Below are 20,850 nucleotides of genomic sequence, written 5' to 3'. Positions count from 1 at the left end.
TGGAATTAGACTGGTGAAACAAAGCCCATAGTAATTCATCATTATATCCCTGATGATACAGTATGTCACTGTGTCACCTCTGCTCCTGTTGCTTCACACAGCTCTCCCTGAGAGGACTTAAACCATCTGGAGACACTTCTTACTACTGAGTTTCCCAGTGAGATCCCTGTGCCTAAGATTTATTATAGTAGCATTAAAGGTCCCATGACATGGTGCTCTTTGGATGCTTTTATATAGACCTTAGTGGTCCCCTAATACTGTATCTGAAGTCTCTTTCCCGAAATTCAGCCTTGGTGCAGAATTACAGCCACTAGAGCCAGTCCCACAATGAGCTTTCCTTAGTATGTGCCATTTCTGTGTCTGTAGCTATTGAGGAGGAGAGAGGGGGGGGCAAGGTGGAGGGTGGGGGTGTGGCCTTGACCAACTGCCACTTTGTTCGTTTGAAAGCCATGATGTCTCTCTCTCATGGGCGGGCCAAATTCTCTGGGCGGGCAAAGCAGAGAAAGGGGAGGTAACCTTGCTCCTTATGACCTCATAAGGAGGAGATTCCTGATTGGCCCATCTGAGCTTTCATTTTCTCAAAGGCAGAGCAGGATACCCAGGGCTCGGTTTACACCTATCGCCATTTCTAGCCACTGGGGGACCATAGGCAGGCTGGGGGAACGCATATTAATGTTAAAAAACCTCATAAAGTGAAATTTTCATGCCATGGGACCTTTAAAGTCACACAAAAAACACTGTTAATGAAAGTCCTCCCCCAGGTTTCTTTGTATGTGTTTCTTCCTCTTTTTATTGCTCATCTTGGGAGAAGGTGAAGAATTATTTTTGTTGATTCAACACATAGCGAGCAGGTGTAAATAAATGTAAGGTGTCTTCACAGCTTTCCTCCTGATTGGTTGGTTGCATGTAACATCCTGTGAGCCCCCAGAGTGCCTCTGTTATTCAGCCACAGCAGCATATTGGCTCCTGTGTTCTTAAAACAGCTTTTAGATTAATGTTTCGGTGTGTGTGTGTGTGTGTGTGTGTGTGTGTGTGTGTGTGTGTGTGTGTGTGTGTGTGTGTGTGTGTGTGTGTGTTTGCATGCGCCTGAGAGTTGACGCCAGGGATTATAGTCACAGGGAAACACTGTCTCTGTCTTGTATAAGTCTGGGTAACACACACACACACACACACACACACACAGTCTAAAGCTAGATTTATTTCTTCCATTATACACAGCTTAACCACCCTTCTTCACCTCTGTACTGAGATCAGTGTCAAGTCTGTCTGCTCAGCTCCACACTGCAGCACCAGCACTCAAGCTGGTCTGAGATCAGTCTTAAACACAGGCGGCGATGGACGAGTGGGTGTGTGGCTGCGGAGAGTATGATGAGTGCTGATGGATGGAGGGAGAGGAAGAAGTAAGGACGTCATTACGCCCGTGATTCACATATTGTAAATAGGCTGTAGGGAGGAAAAGAGAAACCCGATGGTTGCACTCAGAGTTAATCCTGCTGAGTAAAAGTGTGTCACAGAATTGAAGCAGAGAAGATGAAAATACACACAACAGATTTCATGTGTTTTGCATGTAAGAAAATGTTTTTTTTTATTCCATTGACAGCAGAGTGGGCAGGATGTGGGCTGGGACGATTGAAAGTTTGACTGTGGGGCGAGTTGGAGGTGGATGTGGGAAGTGTGAATGAATACTCTTGAGGTCTACACCAAAACAATTGCTGATATACTCTGCAGTGACAGATAGAAAAACAGATTTTTTGAAAACACTTCAGGCAATAAAGAGGGATTTCAACACTGGTTTTGTTCCCTCTGTCTGTTTTTTGCATCTTTTCTGAGTCTTAAGAGGCCCTTAAATGTTATTGTGCTGGCTGAGGTTGGGGTTCGATAGCATGTTTGGCTTATAAAAAAAACTACAATATTACTACTAAAATAATGAAATATGAATGACTAAAATTAATTTATTAATTCAAGATTAATTTCAAATCTGTAATCACAGATGTTGAGGAACAAACTGTTTTGATTTTCAACATAGACTATTAATGTTCAACATAATTCACGTTTAGATATGTATCCGACACATTGAAATAAAACTGTAGCCTATTGATTTTTACACCTCATATTTTAAAACTGATATGATTAATGTATTAATGATTAAGTATCTGGGAGATCCTGACTTCTGAAACTGATGTGACTTGGATCAGCTGATTGTTTTACTGGAGAAGAATCATTGCTCTCCTTGCTAGAGGTAACAGAGAGGCCTCTTTACCTAACAAATCATTTTTGATGGGGTGTGTAGCATTGTTGCAATAACTTTTATGTATTGTTTTACTTTGTGTTGAAATTTAATTTAACTCCCACATTTTATTACCAAACGACTTTGAGCGGGCCTGACCGTTTATCGGTGTTTTAAGCCCCCAATGTCTCCTTCCAGGCAGGATTAGGCAATGGTTATGGTAAGGGTTAAGGTTAAGGTTAGGGTTAGGGTTAGGGTTAGGTGCCTTGAAGTCAACGGTCGCAGCGCTGCCTGGAAGGAGACGTTGGGGGCTTAAAACGAGCGGCCTGACCTTAGGCACAGCGGTGCTAAATGCTAATGCTGACAATAAAAATGCTAGCATGCTAATGTTTAGCAGGTGTAATGTTGACCAGGTGTACCATTTTAGTTTAGCATGTTAGCATGCCAACATTTCCTATTTAGTACTAAACCAAAAGTACAGCTGATGGGAATATCTTTAGTTTTGCAGGTATTTATTTATAAATCAAAGTATCGGACAAGTTCAAAGTTTCCCATGGTGGCGTTAGATGACAGTCAATAACTCACCAAAGTCATTAGGATTAATGAATGTCTGTATAAAACTGAATGGCAATCCATGTAAGAGTTGAGATTTTTCAGTCTGGCCACATCACTAGCATGGCTGAAAATTCTCCACTGACTGGTTCCTAGAAAATTCCGCCACCTGGCTTTACACCTGTGTGTACTGCAGCCTGCTTCTGTTTTTGCGTGTGCAGTGCATTATGAAAATGACAAATGGTACAGATGACAACTTTAGAGCATGGATAAATCACCATGGGCTACTTTTTTGCTGAGCTTTTATCCCCCTCCTTTCCCCCTCCGCCTTGTTTTGTCTTTATTACTGAGAGAGATGAATTCATACGCTGCCACTGGCTCAGCACTACACCAGTATCGAGGGAATATTCACCTCTCACGTACATATACAGGGAGAAATGCTGTAGTGAGTATTAACATTGGATTAGAATTGTGATGATGGAAACAATCATTATGCTGAAAATACTGATGATGATACAATGCTCATATTCATGATCTATCTATCCTCACAGCCATTCACATGGACAGTCGAAACCCCTGCTGTTTCTTGGACTTCTCGGGAAACAAATTTCACTTGTTCAACCGATGGCCGTCAGATTGTCTGGCAACTGTGACGTTGTTGGCAGAGTAAGAGACAAAAACCACACAATTACAATGGTGGGAGAGCACAAAAGTGCACATGAACAAGCAGGCAGCTTGACAATGAGCGAAGCAGACAGATTGTGTGAGAATGAAAAAAGAAAGAAAGAATGAGGAATTTCAAACAGTGGCAGGGAAGAAAATACAGTTGGGTACACAGAGTGAGAGTCAGCCTGTCGCAGATGTCCATGCTTTCACTTTCCCCCCCAGATCTGCGCCGGTGTCCAAATGTAAACTGTCGCTGACGTGAGAGCAGCGTCAGGTGTCATGTCAGCCATGTCACGTTGAGTGACACTTTTGGTAGAGGCGGATCCAAGTGTGGTGGGAGACGATAATGCAATTGGCATCAACCCAACCGATTGTAAAGAGCCGACGGCTGCAGAATGCACTAGATCATATAGTGACATTTTTCGTGTGTGAGTGTAGGAGTGCACATGCATATGAGTTTGTTTGTCTGCATTTGTTTGTGTGTTCGTACAAAAGAGGCTTGTCAAACTCACTTCAAGGTTGATTGATGATAATTTACATGCACAGTCTCTCGCTTACTGTGTTTCACTTTCTGTTTCACCCTCTATTTCTCAACAATTTGTCACAAAACAATAAAATAATAATAAAGATACCATACTTTGCCATGATTGCTTGGTACGGTAACCTGAACATCAGGGACAAAAACCACCTCAGCCATATTGTAAAGGCGGCTGGCAAGGTGATTCCCTTCAGTCCCCCTTGATGGTTATCTACAACCAGCAAGTACTTCGCAAGGCTCGGTCTATATTAGACTGCACAAACCACACCCTTCACTCTGAGTTTGTAATACTCCCCTCAGATCGCAGATTTAGAGTACCTCGGTTCAAGACCAATAGGAGTAAAAACTCCTTTGTCCCATGTGCAATAACAATTATTTGCACATGTAATGTAGTACTTTTTTGTTTTGTTTTTAGAGATTGTTCCAGTGGTTATACATTTTGTTGTGTGTATTACATACAGGAAACCTTTTTTGTACTCATGTCTTGTATTGTTGCCTCTATTTGTATGTTGCTTGAATGTGTTTCTTTTTTATCTTTCACTCCTGACTGCATATCAAGTTTCCCATTTGGGATAATAAAGTGACTGAAAGTGACTGAACTTTGTGTGTTTATATTTTGCTCCCGTAAGAGGCAGATTTAGTGGTTAAATGCACTTTATGCGTGCAATGTTGTATCATAAATTGTTACTGTAATACTGTCTTCTCTCTTTTCTATCAGTGTGCTGTTTTGTGGTCCACAAACGATGCCATGAGTTCGTCACTTTCTCCTGTCCTGGAGCCGACAAGGGTCCTGACACAGACGTAAGTTCAGCTTTTTCATATGTTACGAGGCAGTACAGCATGCAATCCATAGTAGAAAAAAGAGAGAGTATTGCAATATATCATCATAGTGATTTTTTTGTACCAGCCTGTATAAGTTAACCCTCTTTCTGCAGTATATATCACAATCACGAGCACTTCTCTGTTGCTGCATCAGCAACTGTTTGCTTCCACACATCAGGTGTGATAACATTGTCCCTCATTAGCCTCCTCTCTTTCCCTCTAAAGCTTATCTGATGCTGTCGGAGCAGGGTGGTGGTGTTTTATCAGTGTTGGAGTCTGACCTCTGTGGTCCCTCGATATGCAGTATCTCTTTGGAGTGCATGTGTGGTCCTGCTGTAGCTGTGGCCTTAGTCTCCTCTTCCCTGCAGCTAGCAAGGGGATCTGTCCTTGGTTAGATAACAGTGGAGGTCAAGCACAGCACAGCTGCAGCATGCACTGATGTCTGTGTACTTAGATGCAACAAGCCAATAACACAATTGCCCATATAGTTTGTGCATACATACAGATGATAAGCCCCTTTCAGAGGTGGAACGTAACTAAGTACATTTACTCAAGTACTGTACTTATGTACAATTTTGAGGTTTACATTTTATGTTACTTTATACTTCTACTACACTACATTTTGGAGGCAAATATTGTACTTTTTACTCAATTACATTTATTTGACAGCTTTAGTCACTAGTTACTTTGCAGATTTAGATTATTCATACAAAATATAATGTAAGTTAATTAATAAATGGCGCGGAGATGTTCACAATTCATTTTTTAGAAGTCCAAGTTGAGTCTCAAGTCTTTGAGCTCATGTCCAAGTCAAGTCTCAAGTCTTTTGCCACAAGTCCAAGTCAAGTCTCAAGTCTCTGGCCATCTGATCTGTCCCTAACACTGTATTGTTAAATGTTATGAATGTCCTATAGCTACCATCCATACAGTATCAAAATCAGTTGTAGGATAACTTTATGGGGTCTACTGCAATGCAATCTGAAGAAACACAAATTAAGAACTCTGTTTCAATTTCATAACTGTATTTTTCAACATTTTGGTATCTGCACCAAAGAATACATGTTTGTCTGTGTTACTAACTGGCTGTAAAGCCCAACCTCATCATGCATTACATTTTTCAGTGTTCAAAGTTTGAGGGAAACATCTGTATTGAAAGTTAATACACCAACGATGGTGCAAACATGTGAGAACTGATACTTTCTGTGTTGCTATTTAACAACAACCTGGTGAAATATAAACCTAAGTCTGTCACATCATATGGATACAACTATAAAGATACAATTTGCCTGTTCCCAGCATTAGCACAACACTTTGCGATGGTTAGCTTGTTACCTGTGACGATATATGCTAAATTTAACGTCTCTTTCACATTATCCAGTGACTGACCTATCTGGGTGCGTTTTGAGATGCCTGATGAAGTTCGACGTTGTTGATCCGGCATCATTTATCTTGGTGCCACACACCTTGCACGTAGCTGTTCGCTTACTGCCACTGTTTACGAAGTTATTGAAAGCAAAACTAATGACAAAAGGCACAACTCCGGGAGGACTTGGTGTTGCCATCGTCAATGCATTTATGTGAGTGCCCGCACATAGGCATAGTGCATGCGTTACGTTGCACTTTATGGCAAAGGGCAGGGGACATGCAGCTCGTCATACGTTTCCCCAATGTATATGCGCCAATAAAAGAAAATAGAAATACATGAATGAATTTAGATTTAAAAAGCAATAATTGCATGAATACAGGTTGTTGACGAGTCTCGAAGCTCGAGTCCAAGTCAAGTCTGAAGTCTTTTGGGTCGAGTCACAAGTCAAGTCTGAGGTCAGCTGTTTGTGCGACTTAAGTGTGACTCGAGTCCGAGTCTCAGACTCGAGTCCCCATCTCTGAAATGGCAATATATTAATGTAGGGAAAGCTACCTAGTAGTATGTAAAGTAATTAAAATTAGCTCCACCTTTACTGAGTAAGTAATTTACATATTACATAATTAATCACTCCAGGAGTATAATATATATACAGTATATATATATATATATATATATATATATATATATATATATATATATTATTCTGAAATGAGCCATTCTGCTAATTGAGTAGTTTTACTTTTGGTACTTGAAGTACATTTTGATGCTTACACTTCTGTACTACTACTTAAGTAAACCTTTGAATGCAGGACTTTTACTTATAAGAGTATTTTTTATAATGTAGTATCGCTACTGAATACTTCCTCCACCACTGGCCCCCATACAGTCTGATCAGCGGTACTTTTTTCATCTCTACTGTACGACTGCAAACACAAATTCACAATTAGACGTTGGTGTTTTCGCGCTTTAGCTTCACCAGACTGAAAGACCTGCTAATGAATGTTCCGTTTGCTAATCCAATTATGACGCACACCAACCCCAATATCCTCTCATGTTAAAACGTTATTCACTGCAATGACAATACTCAATAATAGACGTAATTGTTCAGCACCTCCGCGCTGCGATTTTCAACTTCTCCTCATTAAATAATATCAGAATTCATTTGAGTGTTTTAGATGCAGTTTAGTGAAGCTGTGCATCCGAGGCAATCAAGAGTACACGTTTGTTTTACACCTTGTGTTTAATCAACTTCTGTCAAAGCAGTCGCTCTGTAACGGCTACTCTTCATCTTACTTTCTTTTTTAAGACTCGTTAGTCTTGTCTCTCGCCCTCCAAGACACATTGTTCATTTTCACTCCTGAGCTACCTTCTTGTTATTCAACCATGCATCGCCTCAGCTCTATCTTCCTGCCTAACTGTTTCTGTCTGTCTTCCTCTCTTTTATCTCTCTTTCTCTCTCTCTCTCTCTCTCTCTCTCTCAGACACACATGCACACACACACACACACACACACACACACACACACACACACAGACACACACCTGACCTGCATTTAAGTGGCCATTGTGCATTTTGGTCTGCCTGTTTTTGTGCCCATTATCTACCGACTGGCTTTGGCACAGAGTGAATAGAGGGCCCTTTGGGGATGGACCTCTTTGAATTCCAAATGATGATACGGGACTCACTCATACACAAACTAAGCACTTATTTTCCTTTAATCTTGTCAGTTTTTCACCCTTTTCTTAATTAAAACAATTTTCATGCAGCATACTTAAGTTAAAAAAACTACACCCCAAACAGTCAACTTGCCCGTGATGCCACCACGCAAACTAAAATCATCCATGTGTCCCCAGTGAATCACATGTGCTGGTGCTCTATGCTAAGTATATAGCATGTGTAGCACACCAAACTGTAGACTGATTGTAGGCAGGTGTCATTATAGTATTATGAAAAGGTATGAACATGATAACTTTAAAGCTAAGAGGCAGGTAGTTTAATGGATAAGGCTGAAGTTTTTTTCTTATATAGATATTCTATATTTGTGTGTGTGTGTGTGTGTGTGTGTGTGTGTGTGTGTGTGTGTGTGTGAGTGAAGCCAAGGACCAAGAGAACCAGACAAAGTGCTAAACTGTATGTGTGTCCGTCTTGTCTGACAGAAATAAAGTGTGTGTGTGCGTGCGTGCGCCTGTGTGTGTGTGTGTGTGTGTGTGTGTGTGTGTGTGTGTGTGTGTGTGTGTGTGTGTCTGTGTGTCTGTGTGTGTGTGTGTGTGTGTGTGTGTGTGTGTGTGTGTGTGTGTGTTTGCATGCGCCTGAGAGTTGACGCCAGGGATTATAGTCACAGAGAAACACTGTCTCTGTCTTGTGTTTGTTTGTTTGTTTGTTTGCTATTTAGCAGGATTACAGAACAACTACTGAAACTTAGTAGAAGGGTGTAGCATGAGCAAAGATAGAACCCATTACATTTTGGAGCAGATCTGAGTCACGGGGCGGACACACTGCGAGGCATTTGTGCTGCATTCATGTGGTGTCAGAATAATCTGAAAATGAGTTCTCTGCTGGGAAAATGAACACTGTATTAACATGGTGAGATAGGGCATACCTTGGCAGAGGTCTGCACTCTCCGATTGCCCCTCTAGTTGAATCTGTTTCTTGTCTGGACTCACAGCGAATGACATGACTCACCAACACCTATCCATCCATCCCTCTCACCATCACTCCATCTACACTCCTCCATCATTTCCCCTCAGCTTCTGAATCAGTGTGGTGTCATGACTCTCATGAATCTGGCTTGGGGTTCGGACACGGACACACACACAAACATTTTTCATTTTCTCTCTTACTTACTCATACACACACACACACACACACACACACACACACACACACACACACACACACACACACACACACACAAACACACACATACACACACACACACACACACACACACTCTGTCCCTTTGCACTGTGGGACATGAGTGACCCTTTAGTTGGCTTTGGTAAGTGAATGGCGTCATCTGTCCGGCAGATGCTTTGATCCACTCGTAGAAGAGAGATGTTCGCATTAGCATTTGAGTGAAAAGTGCTCTCTCTCTTCTCTTTCTGTTTTCCATTCAGCACATTGTTAGGCGTAGGTGGTAAATAGTGCTGTATTATCAGTCAAGGATCACTCTGGAACCAGTGAATGAAAGTGACTCATCCATAGAGAAACAATATGGGTTTCACAACCAGATTACATATCCATAACACGGCTAGATATTTGACCAGCAATCCCTTTTAAAATATTTTTTTGTGATATTCTTTTTTTTCAGTGACAGATTTGGTCAGTGTGACTGGAGAGATTATGCTTTACATGGGTATACTATTGCTGTTATACTCTCCTTGGCAGATCCTCTTTGCAACCATCTGTCTTTTGCCCTGTTCATTAACCACACGGCTACAAAGCTTTTGCATGTGTTTGAAGTATTTTTCATCTGGCTCCATATGTTTGATTTATCACGTGTCTTCACCTTACTGGATATTCTGTCCAGTTGATTATGGTATTGGATTTGGAAATTGGTGTGCTGTGGATATTTGTTTCTTCTTTTTCATATTTTTATATGTTTCAGTTCTGGCAAAAATAATCATCTGAACCCAGGCTGACTTAACCCAATGCACAATATCGAAGTCTCTTCAGTTTTACATGTACCATTCAGCCCATCTACGCCTGTCAAAGCAACCAACCCCTCCTATGTGAAGTGAAAAAACTGCAACCAACAAGCTTTGGAAAAGGTTAGATTATTAACCCCATGATTATCGATTAATCTGGTGATTATTTCCTCAATTAATCAATTAATCATTTGATCTTTAAAATGTCAGAAAAAAACAAATGATCACAATTCTTTAGTCACCATTTCTTAAAGACCAATGTAGCTCTTCAGAAGAAGAAATTATCTTCACTCGAGTTTCTGCATGGGAAAGTCGCTGGACGCCACAATCTTTTGAACATAGCCATACTGAGAAATACAGACGGAGTTGTGTGGAGCTGATAGTCTTAATTAGCTTTGTAGCAACTCATTTGGCAATGGTTTGAATGTAACGGGCGTTCATTAATATCAAAAATGTATGCACTAAAGCTTTAATTGATTGTTAAAACAATATATTAATTTTCTGTAAATTGACTTATCGATAAATTGACTAATTGTTTTCGCTCTAGTAAAAAGCGGATTTCGAAAAGACGTATGTAAACTTAAAGTGACTTATCTTCTTAAGGTAGTTTGCTACTGTATGCAGTCAGAAGGGCAGTAACATATCCAGCTTCCCAATCTAATGTATGTAGTTCCATTTCCCATTAATTCTGCCTGGACATAATTTACCTGAGCACCACACTGTGAGACTCGTACAAACCCCTCATCAACTAAGTATCTACATAAACTACTACAGCAACCCTCCACCCTCTATCCCTCATTACCGCAGTAATCTGCGCACAGGCCTGTTGACACTCTGCTGAAACCTACACTGTTGACTTCTATGGCATCATTAGCCACTGGCTCCTGTGAAAACGAGGACATCACTGAGAAAAGGAGATGGGAGAGGAAAGTGAGCAGTGGTTTGCTGGAAAGAAGATTATTGAGAAGCTGCATTGTTTATCCCTCAGCTAAGAAAACAAAGTTTTTTTATTTAGAAAAGACATTTTCTTAGACATACACAAATCTATGTAGCCCCTACAGTAGATGTTAATTACTAAAACATGACTTTGAAATCTAATCCACTCTGAAATTAGAAATCATCCTCTCACAATACTGAATTTAATCCACACAAAGAATATACTGTACAGTGATATTTTGCTCCTATTGTTAACATTAGGTTGTCTTACAAATATCCTTCATGCTTCATCCTTCCTTATTGTAGGAAAAAACATATTAAGGTTAGTCAGATAACAATTTTACGATGTTTTTCACTTCATAAAAACTCAGCTTCATGGGGCATTTCGAAAAGTTTTATTTGCATCGAGACAGAAGGCATCCTTTAGAAATAAACTGCCTGCAAAAAACAGCTCAACTGTTTCCAGTTCAGTAGTTAACTCTCAGCGTATCCAAATGAGGTCATCTGTAATTCAGCTGCAGTTTGTCAGTGAGATTAGCAGAGGCTCAGTTCAGGTCTGAGAGGAGGAGGAGAGCCCAAAACTGATTAAAGGTGCTTGTGGATGAGCTTTAACTGTGTCCGTGTGTGTCAGGATAGGGGTGTCTGTGTGTGAGATTGCATATAGTATGGTTGTGTGGTGCTGAAAGGAAAATGGCAATTTCTATAGAGAATTCTATAATCTAATAATGCGATTCTGCAATAAATACAACTTTTCAGAAGGTTAGACTGTATGAGAGGCACTGATTTAGGTTAATGTAATATTTGTCTCCATATATTAGAGATATAATTACTTATTTATCAATGCTGCACTGTAATACGGGGACACACAGGCAATCGAAGATCTCCTTTGGTAGCCGTAGGGCATGACACTGGTGGAGACCTACCCAAAACCTTTGTAGATTAGCAAAAACATTTATATGCATCTTTGCAAAAGTAGCCTATACTTAGGATACTGCTTTACCTTACACACCAATGATGACACAGGTTGTTGTTTGTTTTCTAGATGTGGTATTTACTCTGAAAAGATGTGAAGAATTCTGACTAAGTTCTTGGACACTGAATATTAAATTTGCCTGATGCATGGTACCGGTTGTCACAAAGTAGACATCTAGGTCCTTTACAGACAGAGACACACGCACAGAGACAGGCACAGAGATGCAGACAGAGACGCACACGCACAGTGACAGGCAGAGAGACGCACACTCACAGAGACAGGCAGAGAGACACACACGCACAGAGACGCAGACAAAGACACACACACACACACACACACACACACACACACACACACACACACACACACACACACACACACACACACACACACACACACACACACACCTCTCCCCTGAATAGGAGATGTGCCTCAGGTGTATTTGGAGGTGTCCTCAGTGTCTGTGCCAGGCAAGCAAAGAAAACAACAACCCAAAACTAAAAAAAGGAACAACACTAGCTGCCTGGCTACACTTAGTGACACCTGTCATCTGCCTTCTGTCAACCTTTGTAGAAAGAGAGAGTGAGCGAGAGAGAGCCAGAGCATCAAAAAGATTTGAGTTGCTGCATCTTTCTGCATCACATTGACAGGTGGTGTACTTAAACATGGAAAATCCCTTGTTCCTTCCTTCTCAGGGTGCTGCTGTTGGCAGCTATGACAACTGAATGCTTCTTTGTTTTTTTATACCTTCAAATGTTGCAGCCTCTGTTGTGATGCAGTTACTGGGCATCAGTGCAGTTCGGGGGACATTTGTCCTCTTATTTCTCTTATTTGGTCATCTACAATTTGTCTTTGCTTGACTAAAAAAACTAAAAACACTCTCAAACTCAGTTCCTGTGCTCAGATATCAGTCCAGGTTAGCAAAGTGCCCTGTTAGAATTAGCCTGGCCTGGTAACATACATTTCAGCTGCTCCGTCTCGCACCATTAAGCCTGCCATGCAGTCTTGAGCCATTACCCTCTCTCCAGCAACGGCTGGGAGAGCTAGCTAACACGTCTGCTCCAGCGTCTTACGCAATGTCAAATCTCTCCACATGTTAATGCAGATGTGTACAGAGAGCTGATTACAGTTTAGAGTCAAGCCTCGCTCGGCGCATCAACCCGCGCTGCAGAGTGCAGCCACAAGAGCAGGCAGGGGTGATGAATTAACTTGATGATAACTCTGTACAATATGTGAATCAGAGAGGTCATCTGTTTGTCATTAACCCAGAGGAACAGATTGGTCTTTAGATTACAGACGTTGTGATTATGTAAGGCCGCTACACTGAGGGGCTGTGAACATGAGGCTGCTCTTCAGTCACAAATCACAATTTGTCTGTCTGTTAAGTAGTAAGCAACATTACTTTAGGCTTAGCAGATGTCCCACACTGACAGCCTCTAGTCATTTCACACAGATTGCTCTCAATGAGAGAAATGACGTGCAACTACATTTTTTTTTTGTACTTACTTTACTACCATTGACTGCTGCTCAAAAGTCAGAGGACGCTGTTTATACTGTCAGGCTCAGAGCAGATTTAGTTTTACTTTCTAAACAGTGTTTACTGTGGGGATGGCGCTTAGGTTTTCTAGCAACTTATTGTACCGCAGTGGCAAGCTCTTAGTAAAGAAATCAGTTTACGACGAAATGAAGTTTGATGAAGATTGTACATCATTTTGTACATTGCTTCGGACAAAAGTGTCTGCCAAATGAATGTATGTAAATGCAACAGATTAGCACCTTATTAATGATAATATTAAGTCTTGTTTTTGTGTCAAGGATAGTTTAGCTAATACACTAATGCACTTAGAGACTTACCTGCTATAGAGCATGCCAAACTTCCAGAAGTTCATAAAGTTCATGTCTGTTCATCATTACCCCTGATATCTAAATATTTAAGACTAACATTAATTCATATTTTATTCTAAATTACTCTTAAACCCCAAAAGACAGTATAGGTAATTGCCACTGTAGTTATTGAGGCAGTTGCAAAATTTGTCAAAAACTGTAATTTAATGAAATTCACGAAAACGTTGGTGTGTTTCAAAAATGATTATCTTAGCATGACTGTGATCGAAGAAAGATAGACACAAAAATAATTCAAATTTACAGGATTATTTGCTCCATCTGGTTCAAAACTAGAGATCTGGATTAAAAGGAAAATGTTATTTTTAGTTATACAGCATTGGTTAGCCTATACAGTACTTTAGGTTTTGTGAACATGTGAACATTGAATATTCATGCAATGTTCATAAGATATGAAGTGCATAAAAAAAATATACTTTAATCATCAGAAATCAATTAGCCTGAAAGTATCAGATGGTTCAACAGCTGGAAAATATGAGTAATTATATAAGCTGCTGATTTAATCACAGATATCAAATTGCAATCTGCAGTTATTGGTCCCATGCCTGGTTACATAAGCCAGTGTGTTGATGAATGTTAGGTCTTGTTGGGGACACTGTGGTTTCCGACTGCTGTCTCTAGGCAGAAGACAGGAATGGGGAATCTGAGAATACGAGTGGAGTGCATGCTAGGTTTTTTATCATCACACTGTCTGGTTTTGTCTGAAAACAGCATGTAAAAAGGAGTGTACTCAGACAAATTGCACATACCTTATTAAACAGGAAGCATGTTAAACTCATCTCCTACAGTAAATTGTTATTACTGTTATCGCTGCCATGTTTACACCTCTTCCTATGCTTAAGTGAGTGCACGGAGATATAATACACCTGGTGTCAGACGGTCTCTTTTGTTGCTATTGATAGGGTGTGCAAATGAAAACATCACACGTTGCCTAAATGCAGCACGTCTAAATGCTGAAGTGTGATGAACACTGCTTGTATGACTGTCCCCAGGCTGCGCCACACAGAGAAGGAAAACACTGTCGGCTCTCACTCGCACGCTTCTCCTCAACTCGTGTGAAAAATGGCCACCCATTACAAAAACACGCACAGTCGGGCATGGGTACTGTAGCGCAGCCACCTGCTGATGCCTGCAAATGCCTGCCTCTGTTACAGCACAGTAGCGGCTGGGGCACATTTTAAAAGGTTTGAGCCAGTGGGGCAATAAACCAGCAATGTGCCTTTACTCAGCTACAATACTCACCTTTAGGTAGAATTCCTTGAAGGACTTCCACCAATAATAATTTTCACTATAGATAAATCTGTTGATAACTTTTTTTTCTAAATCATCAATTAATTGTTACGTCTATTAAAGAGTGCCCATCATCAATTACCCAAAGTCTACAAATTGTCTGTTTTGTCAGAGAGATTAACAATCCAAAACCTAAAGATATCCCATTTACAGTGATATATTTATGCTTCATAAAAGACATCAATTATCATGAATTATCAGAGTTGTTAATTAATCACACGTTATGCATGTTGTTATGGCTGTTGCCTACGTCGTACTAACAAAGCTTTAGCATGTTGCACACACATATGTATACATACTGAGCTCAGAGATACACACAATGCGTTTTTGGTGAACACTGAATGCAAACCAAAACGTTGTTAGTCTTCAAACAAACAAAACTCCACAGGGAATGTTTAGCTTTGACAGCTGAATTATAGAATTGTACCAGGGAATTTGTCTGTCGGCCAGTGGAACTCTTGTACTTTGCTTTGAGATTAGTTTGATTACATGGTGAAGCTGCACTGTTACTCCAAAGCAAATCGTTGTTTTCCCTGTACCAACATACTTCAGTTCAGCTGCATAAAACAACACCACCTGTCTCCTCTACCCTCCTCTGTATACTTTCCTGAAGAAAACATGTTTAGTACTGTACTGTAGTCATATCTACTGTATATTGCTCCCCAGCATGCGTGATGACCTTCCGTTTGCTTATTAACAGTGCAGCTCATTAAAATCCACTCCCAGACTGACAAAGACAGAAACCTTTTGCCTAAATAAACCCCAAAGACCTGCAGGAACAGGGGGAAATGAGTGCAAAGCAATTAAGAAGATAGAGAAGATTTACAAGAGAGTTTCAGTCGAGTCGGACGTTTCCAGTGTAATATCAGTGGACATTGCGATGATTAAAGCTGCAGGCTCATTTCAGCCCACACAGCCACGTGGTTTTAAATCTTGTTTATGTTAAAGAGCTGATGGGGAAAGTTCCTCAGCACAGTTGGCCCTCTTATTAGCCTTACACTGCAAACCCAGATTTAGTTGTAGGCTAATTAAATATTTTAGTGCTCACTACTTTTTCTTTCATGTTTTGTTAAAAACCATATTCATTACTAAATCACATTAGTTGTTTGTAATAATCAGCTTAAGTATGCAGTGAACAGATCATATTAAGCAGCGATAACTAAGGATGTTAAAGCCATAGTGCGTAGTTTCTGCTGCCCCCATGAGTAATTCTAAGTAATGACAAAAACACTGTCGGCGGGTCCACATGATACAAGCCTTACTTGATCGTGCACGAGTCCCCACCCCTCCTCGATGCAGTAGCAGCTAAGGAGGACACGGAGGATTAAAAAAACATGATGGACTCTTCAGAAGAGGTAATTATCTTCACTCGAGTTTCTGCGCAGGAAAGTCACCGGACGACACAATCTTCTGAACATAGCCATACTGAGAAATACAGACGGAGTTGTGTGGAGCTGATAGTCTTAATTAGCTCTGTAGCAACTCATTTGGGAATGGCTTGAATGTAACGGACGTTCATTAATATAAAAAAGTTATGCACTAAAGCTTTAAGTATGGGATGCGAGGGGCGGGTCATTTGAACTGTTCTGCGCTGGAGCGGTGCAAAGGCTCATGGGAAAAAATATATGTTTCTATCCTAGTTAAAGTGTGTTTAAAAAATGTTCTGTTACTGTTTTGGGTGTGCATTTATGTTATGTAGGTTCTAGTTTTGTATGGTTGATTTAGTGTTCATGTGTATCTACATGTATTGTTGCACCATGACCGAGACCCTGGTGGGGACTGATGGGGTCTGGGCAGTGAGGGAGAGTATGGGCACTCAGGTCTATGCAGAGCACATTGGAAATTACAATCCTTTCTGTTTTACTGGAACTAATGTATTGAATACATTGTTCTTAAATCTATACTGTTGTAAAGGAAAAACATGAGAATGATTTTTTTCTGTAGTTTTGATAAGTAGAGCCTAATGTTTCATATTTATTATATTTCAACAAAAGTAACTTATGTTTACTAATGATTTTTAGTAATGACTACTAATGTAAATTTGATTTGTCTACTGCATCAACTTACCAGTCTGTGTTACTTATTTTAACGGTAGGGTGTACTTATTAGCGTTATTTATATTAACATTAGGTCAGTTGTTCACATAACTATAGTCATTTGTCATTGCTTTGGCACAAAATGCATGGAGTAAGCCTTGCAGATCAAAATAGTTTGCATTCATTTGCTATTGAATCATATTATTCTCAAATGCAAATATACATTGTGTAAAACCCTACATGCAAAATAGAGCAACCAACAATCACAATAACCTGTCACGTATATATTAGATACATAATAGGTATATGGTTTTGTTTTCAGATGAATAGACTTAGGCTAGATGGGGAACAATTCCATTTCCTCACAATTTAGGGCAATCAAATGTAAACAGGTGACAGGTGAGGATATCACAAGGGGGGCTGTTGTAGGGGGTGGCTCCGTCATGCCAAAAGATTTTTCCCTCATTGCATTGCAAAGGAGGATATCAGGTGTGATGTCTATTATTAGATAACCCTTGAGGTTGATATATTTGCAGCAAATTATATTTTTTCTTGCACATATTGTACAGTATTTCCTGATTATTTTGCTGCTGTATATCTTTTTTTCTGTACAGGCTTCCTTTGTGTATTTGTACAACCAACCGGCTGGTGTGTACATACAGTACATTGAGCAAGTATAGTGTGTACCATGGCTGACATCGATACTATTTAGCTCCCTAAATATACAATGTTAGCAACTGGACAATATTACAGAGGGTAACTATCACTCTTTCAGAGTACACTGTCATTTGACAAGATGCCTTTTGATTTATTCATTGATGGATTTATTTACATTTGAAACATGAATTAATTATTTTTATTGAGTAATCACCTTTTGCAGGTCACATAGAGTGATGTCCTGAATGTACCATGGGGTGTGAGGATTGTACTTAGAGTTTTGACAATTGTAAGTTTGTTTCAATAAATGTGCCAAAGCAACTGAGAAAAACTGTAATACAACTTGACCTGTTAGGTTTCACCTTTTGTAAAAACGGTTTAAGGCAACAGGTTTCCACGCAAATTTCTAGCAAAGTCAACTAAGTCGGGAAAACAGTGTAGAGATTTTCCAACCTAGTGTGACCAATAACTTTGTTAAGGATGGTAATTAAGGCCCGATCATCTTAAGGATAAACATAGATGCTATCTCAGCACAGATAGAACCATTCACCTTGCTTATCAAGATGTCCGAGCGTGTCAATTATGTCCAACGTTCCTGTGAATTTTATTAATTGGAGTAGATCATGTGTGGATGATAATTCATTTTCTCCTTTTAATAAAGGGCAGTCGAAGTGTGGTGAAATGTACTGACATATTCTGAGGAAGTCTGTCTACAAAAGAAAAGGCTTGCAGAAAAAAAAGAGAAATGTAAGGGTGGGTAAAGAGAACGATAACTAGGATGAAGGCTTAGCAAAGAGAAATTGAGGCATCAAGCCAGAAGCAGTATGGGAATAAGATTCACTATAGTCTGTATATTTAACAAAAAAATAGATCAGAACATTCCTACAGTGTGAAACTGGGCAGTATGACCAAAAGATCATGTGATGCCTCAGGATCCCCCTGGAGCAACTGGAAGAGGTAGCTGTGGAGGGCTACCTGCTTTCACCATGACCTGGTACTGGACATTTGCAAAATGGATGGATACATTTCTGGTTTATCATTCAGCTCTATTAGAATATATTTAGTACAAAAAGAATGCTGGCTTTCAAATAAATACAGTAATCCGAAACTACTGTACATTATCAATAATTGTGAACACTTTGTTACATTTATTTTCAAGTCCTTTCAAGTTTAGTCAGAATCTTGTTTGTGTTTTTAGGTGGATCTCTCAGTCAGGTACATTCACTTTCACAACAGAAAGGTGCCCCAGAAACGTCAGTCTGAGCCAGTGTGTGTGTGACTGCAGTGTTACTGAAGAGAGGAGCTGCTCAGAGAGGTGGACTCTCGAGGAGTTTAGCCTCCCTGACATGTTTACGTCTCCTGGGCCGACACGCTGTGTTATTGTGACCCACTGTGCTCCTCACACTAACCTAGTTTGATCTCTTTTAAATTGAACTTCCTTTGTTCCTTTGTTAGAGCTTGTTTCTTTGGATTGCGCTTTTTTGAAACTTTGTAAGTGGCTGGTACCAATTGGAGCGTTTACATTGTTAATCAATAATTGATACGCCCGGGAACCTAGCCAGTCTGCGCTCCTTCCGCCAGATAAACGAGTCCACTTACCTGAATGAAAGGTATTGAATTGCGCGATCTTTATCCAACTCAGATCAACAGAATCTTTTGTCGTCTGAGATGCTGTCTTTAATCATGCACACATAAGCACTCAACTCTCAATGTGATTGCTGAATGAATGAAGGGTTGTTTATTGCAGACAGACTAATGATGATGCAAGTTCCTGCTCCCCACAGAGGTGAAGTGCAGAAGATGAATAGTCATACAACTTGCACTCTCAGCAGGTGAAAGACTCGGAATGGCCCGTTGGGAAGTGTGAGGAAGTGCACCACAGAGCATAACCTGATTAAAGGACTTAATGACTGTGTGTAAACAACACATCACTGCTGAGTGTAATTTTATAAAGCTCAAATTGGGTTTTGTCGTCAGCGATTATTAATGTACATAACAATGCCTCTAAGTGCATGGAGATTATGGATAACGAAGGTGGATTCAGTATTATCATGTGTTCAATTCTTACTTGAATGCCACTGCAATGGCTGTTTCTCGTTGGCATTTAACAAATCCCAAATTGATATAAGGGTTCATTTTGTTGCCTGACTCACTAATAGATGAGAAGATTAAATGTGGATTTAGGTTTGATTTACTGATAATGAAAACAGACTGTGCTGCACCAAGGCTCGAATTAATAGGTCAACTATCTGTAATTCTGAAATGATGTAATCTTTACATCATTTCTCCCTCCTTCTTTCTTTTCCTTCCCTTTGCCCTCATTTGAAATATTTTCTTCAAGTTCATCACTTCTTTCCTGCAACTAAAGCAGGTTGCTTTCATGGTCGTCACATAATATGCAACAGCAAAGACTGACCAGGGACCCAAGACTTGCTTTTCTGTCATAAAAGCAGTTCAATCAGGAGAGACTTCATTAGCAAATATGAACATATTTATTGTATCGACAAACATGAAATGGGAATTGTATAATCTCTGGAGATTGAACTCCATCGAAAACATAGGCTATGTCATAAAGGGTATATGAACCCAAACATATCCCCCGATGGAGTCCAGACACTGGTAGTGGTGATGAAAATGTACAGGAACCAATCAAGAGCCAAGCGCTGACGATACCCGAAGAAGTGGGCGAGACTTCCGGTGGTTGAAGGGGAGGAGGTGGGACGCTCTCTATTCCTGAAACGACAACTGACAACCGCCAAGGAGAGAGCAGATTTAAAACAGGATGTCATGCTGTGATAGGCTCGTAACAAATGCCCGACTCTGATTGGTTTAATTAACGACACAGCTGAATCTGATAGACTACTGACAAGTGACATGCCGAGAAACAGCTGATCAACTAGGAGTGATGAAAAAGGAATATGAAGTCTTCCTGTAAGAACTTACACTGAGCTACATTTCTCAATAATAGACACAAACACATACACACACACACACACACACACACACACACACATATATATATATATATATATATATATATATATATATATATTCTGTCTGTCCAGCACAAGAAAGAAAATCTGATATAAATTATAACTACCTGTATCAATATTTTGATATTAATACTTGATATGTATCTTGATTAATACTTTGATATTAATTAATATTAATACTTTGATGTTAAAAGAGTTGCTCATAGTGATGAACCTGCAGAGAATTATCACAGAACTCCGCAGTT

General features: G+C 40.0%; 1 protein-coding gene across 2 annotated transcripts in view; it reads left to right on the top strand.

Annotated features, from left to right (window-relative positions):
- Window positions 1-20,850, top strand: part of si:ch73-374l24.1 (protein kinase C alpha type) — a 113,276-nt gene that overhangs the window by 24,479 nt on the left and 67,947 nt on the right. For both annotated transcript variants that reach the window (XM_031312435.2, XM_031312436.2), the window contains exon 3: window positions 4,702-4,784. In XM_031312435.2, coding sequence (XP_031168295.1) covers window positions 4,702-4,784 — 83 coding nt within the window. The remainder of the gene's footprint in view (window positions 1-4,701; window positions 4,785-20,850) is intronic.

Source organism: Sander lucioperca, chromosome 21, assembly GCF_008315115.2.
Source record: "Sander lucioperca isolate FBNREF2018 chromosome 21, SLUC_FBN_1.2, whole genome shotgun sequence".
NCBI classification, from domain to species: domain Eukaryota; kingdom Metazoa; phylum Chordata; class Actinopteri; order Perciformes; family Percidae; genus Sander; species Sander lucioperca.
The sequence above is the reverse complement of the archived record's forward strand: the minus strand, read 5'-3'. Positions and strand labels throughout refer to the sequence as shown.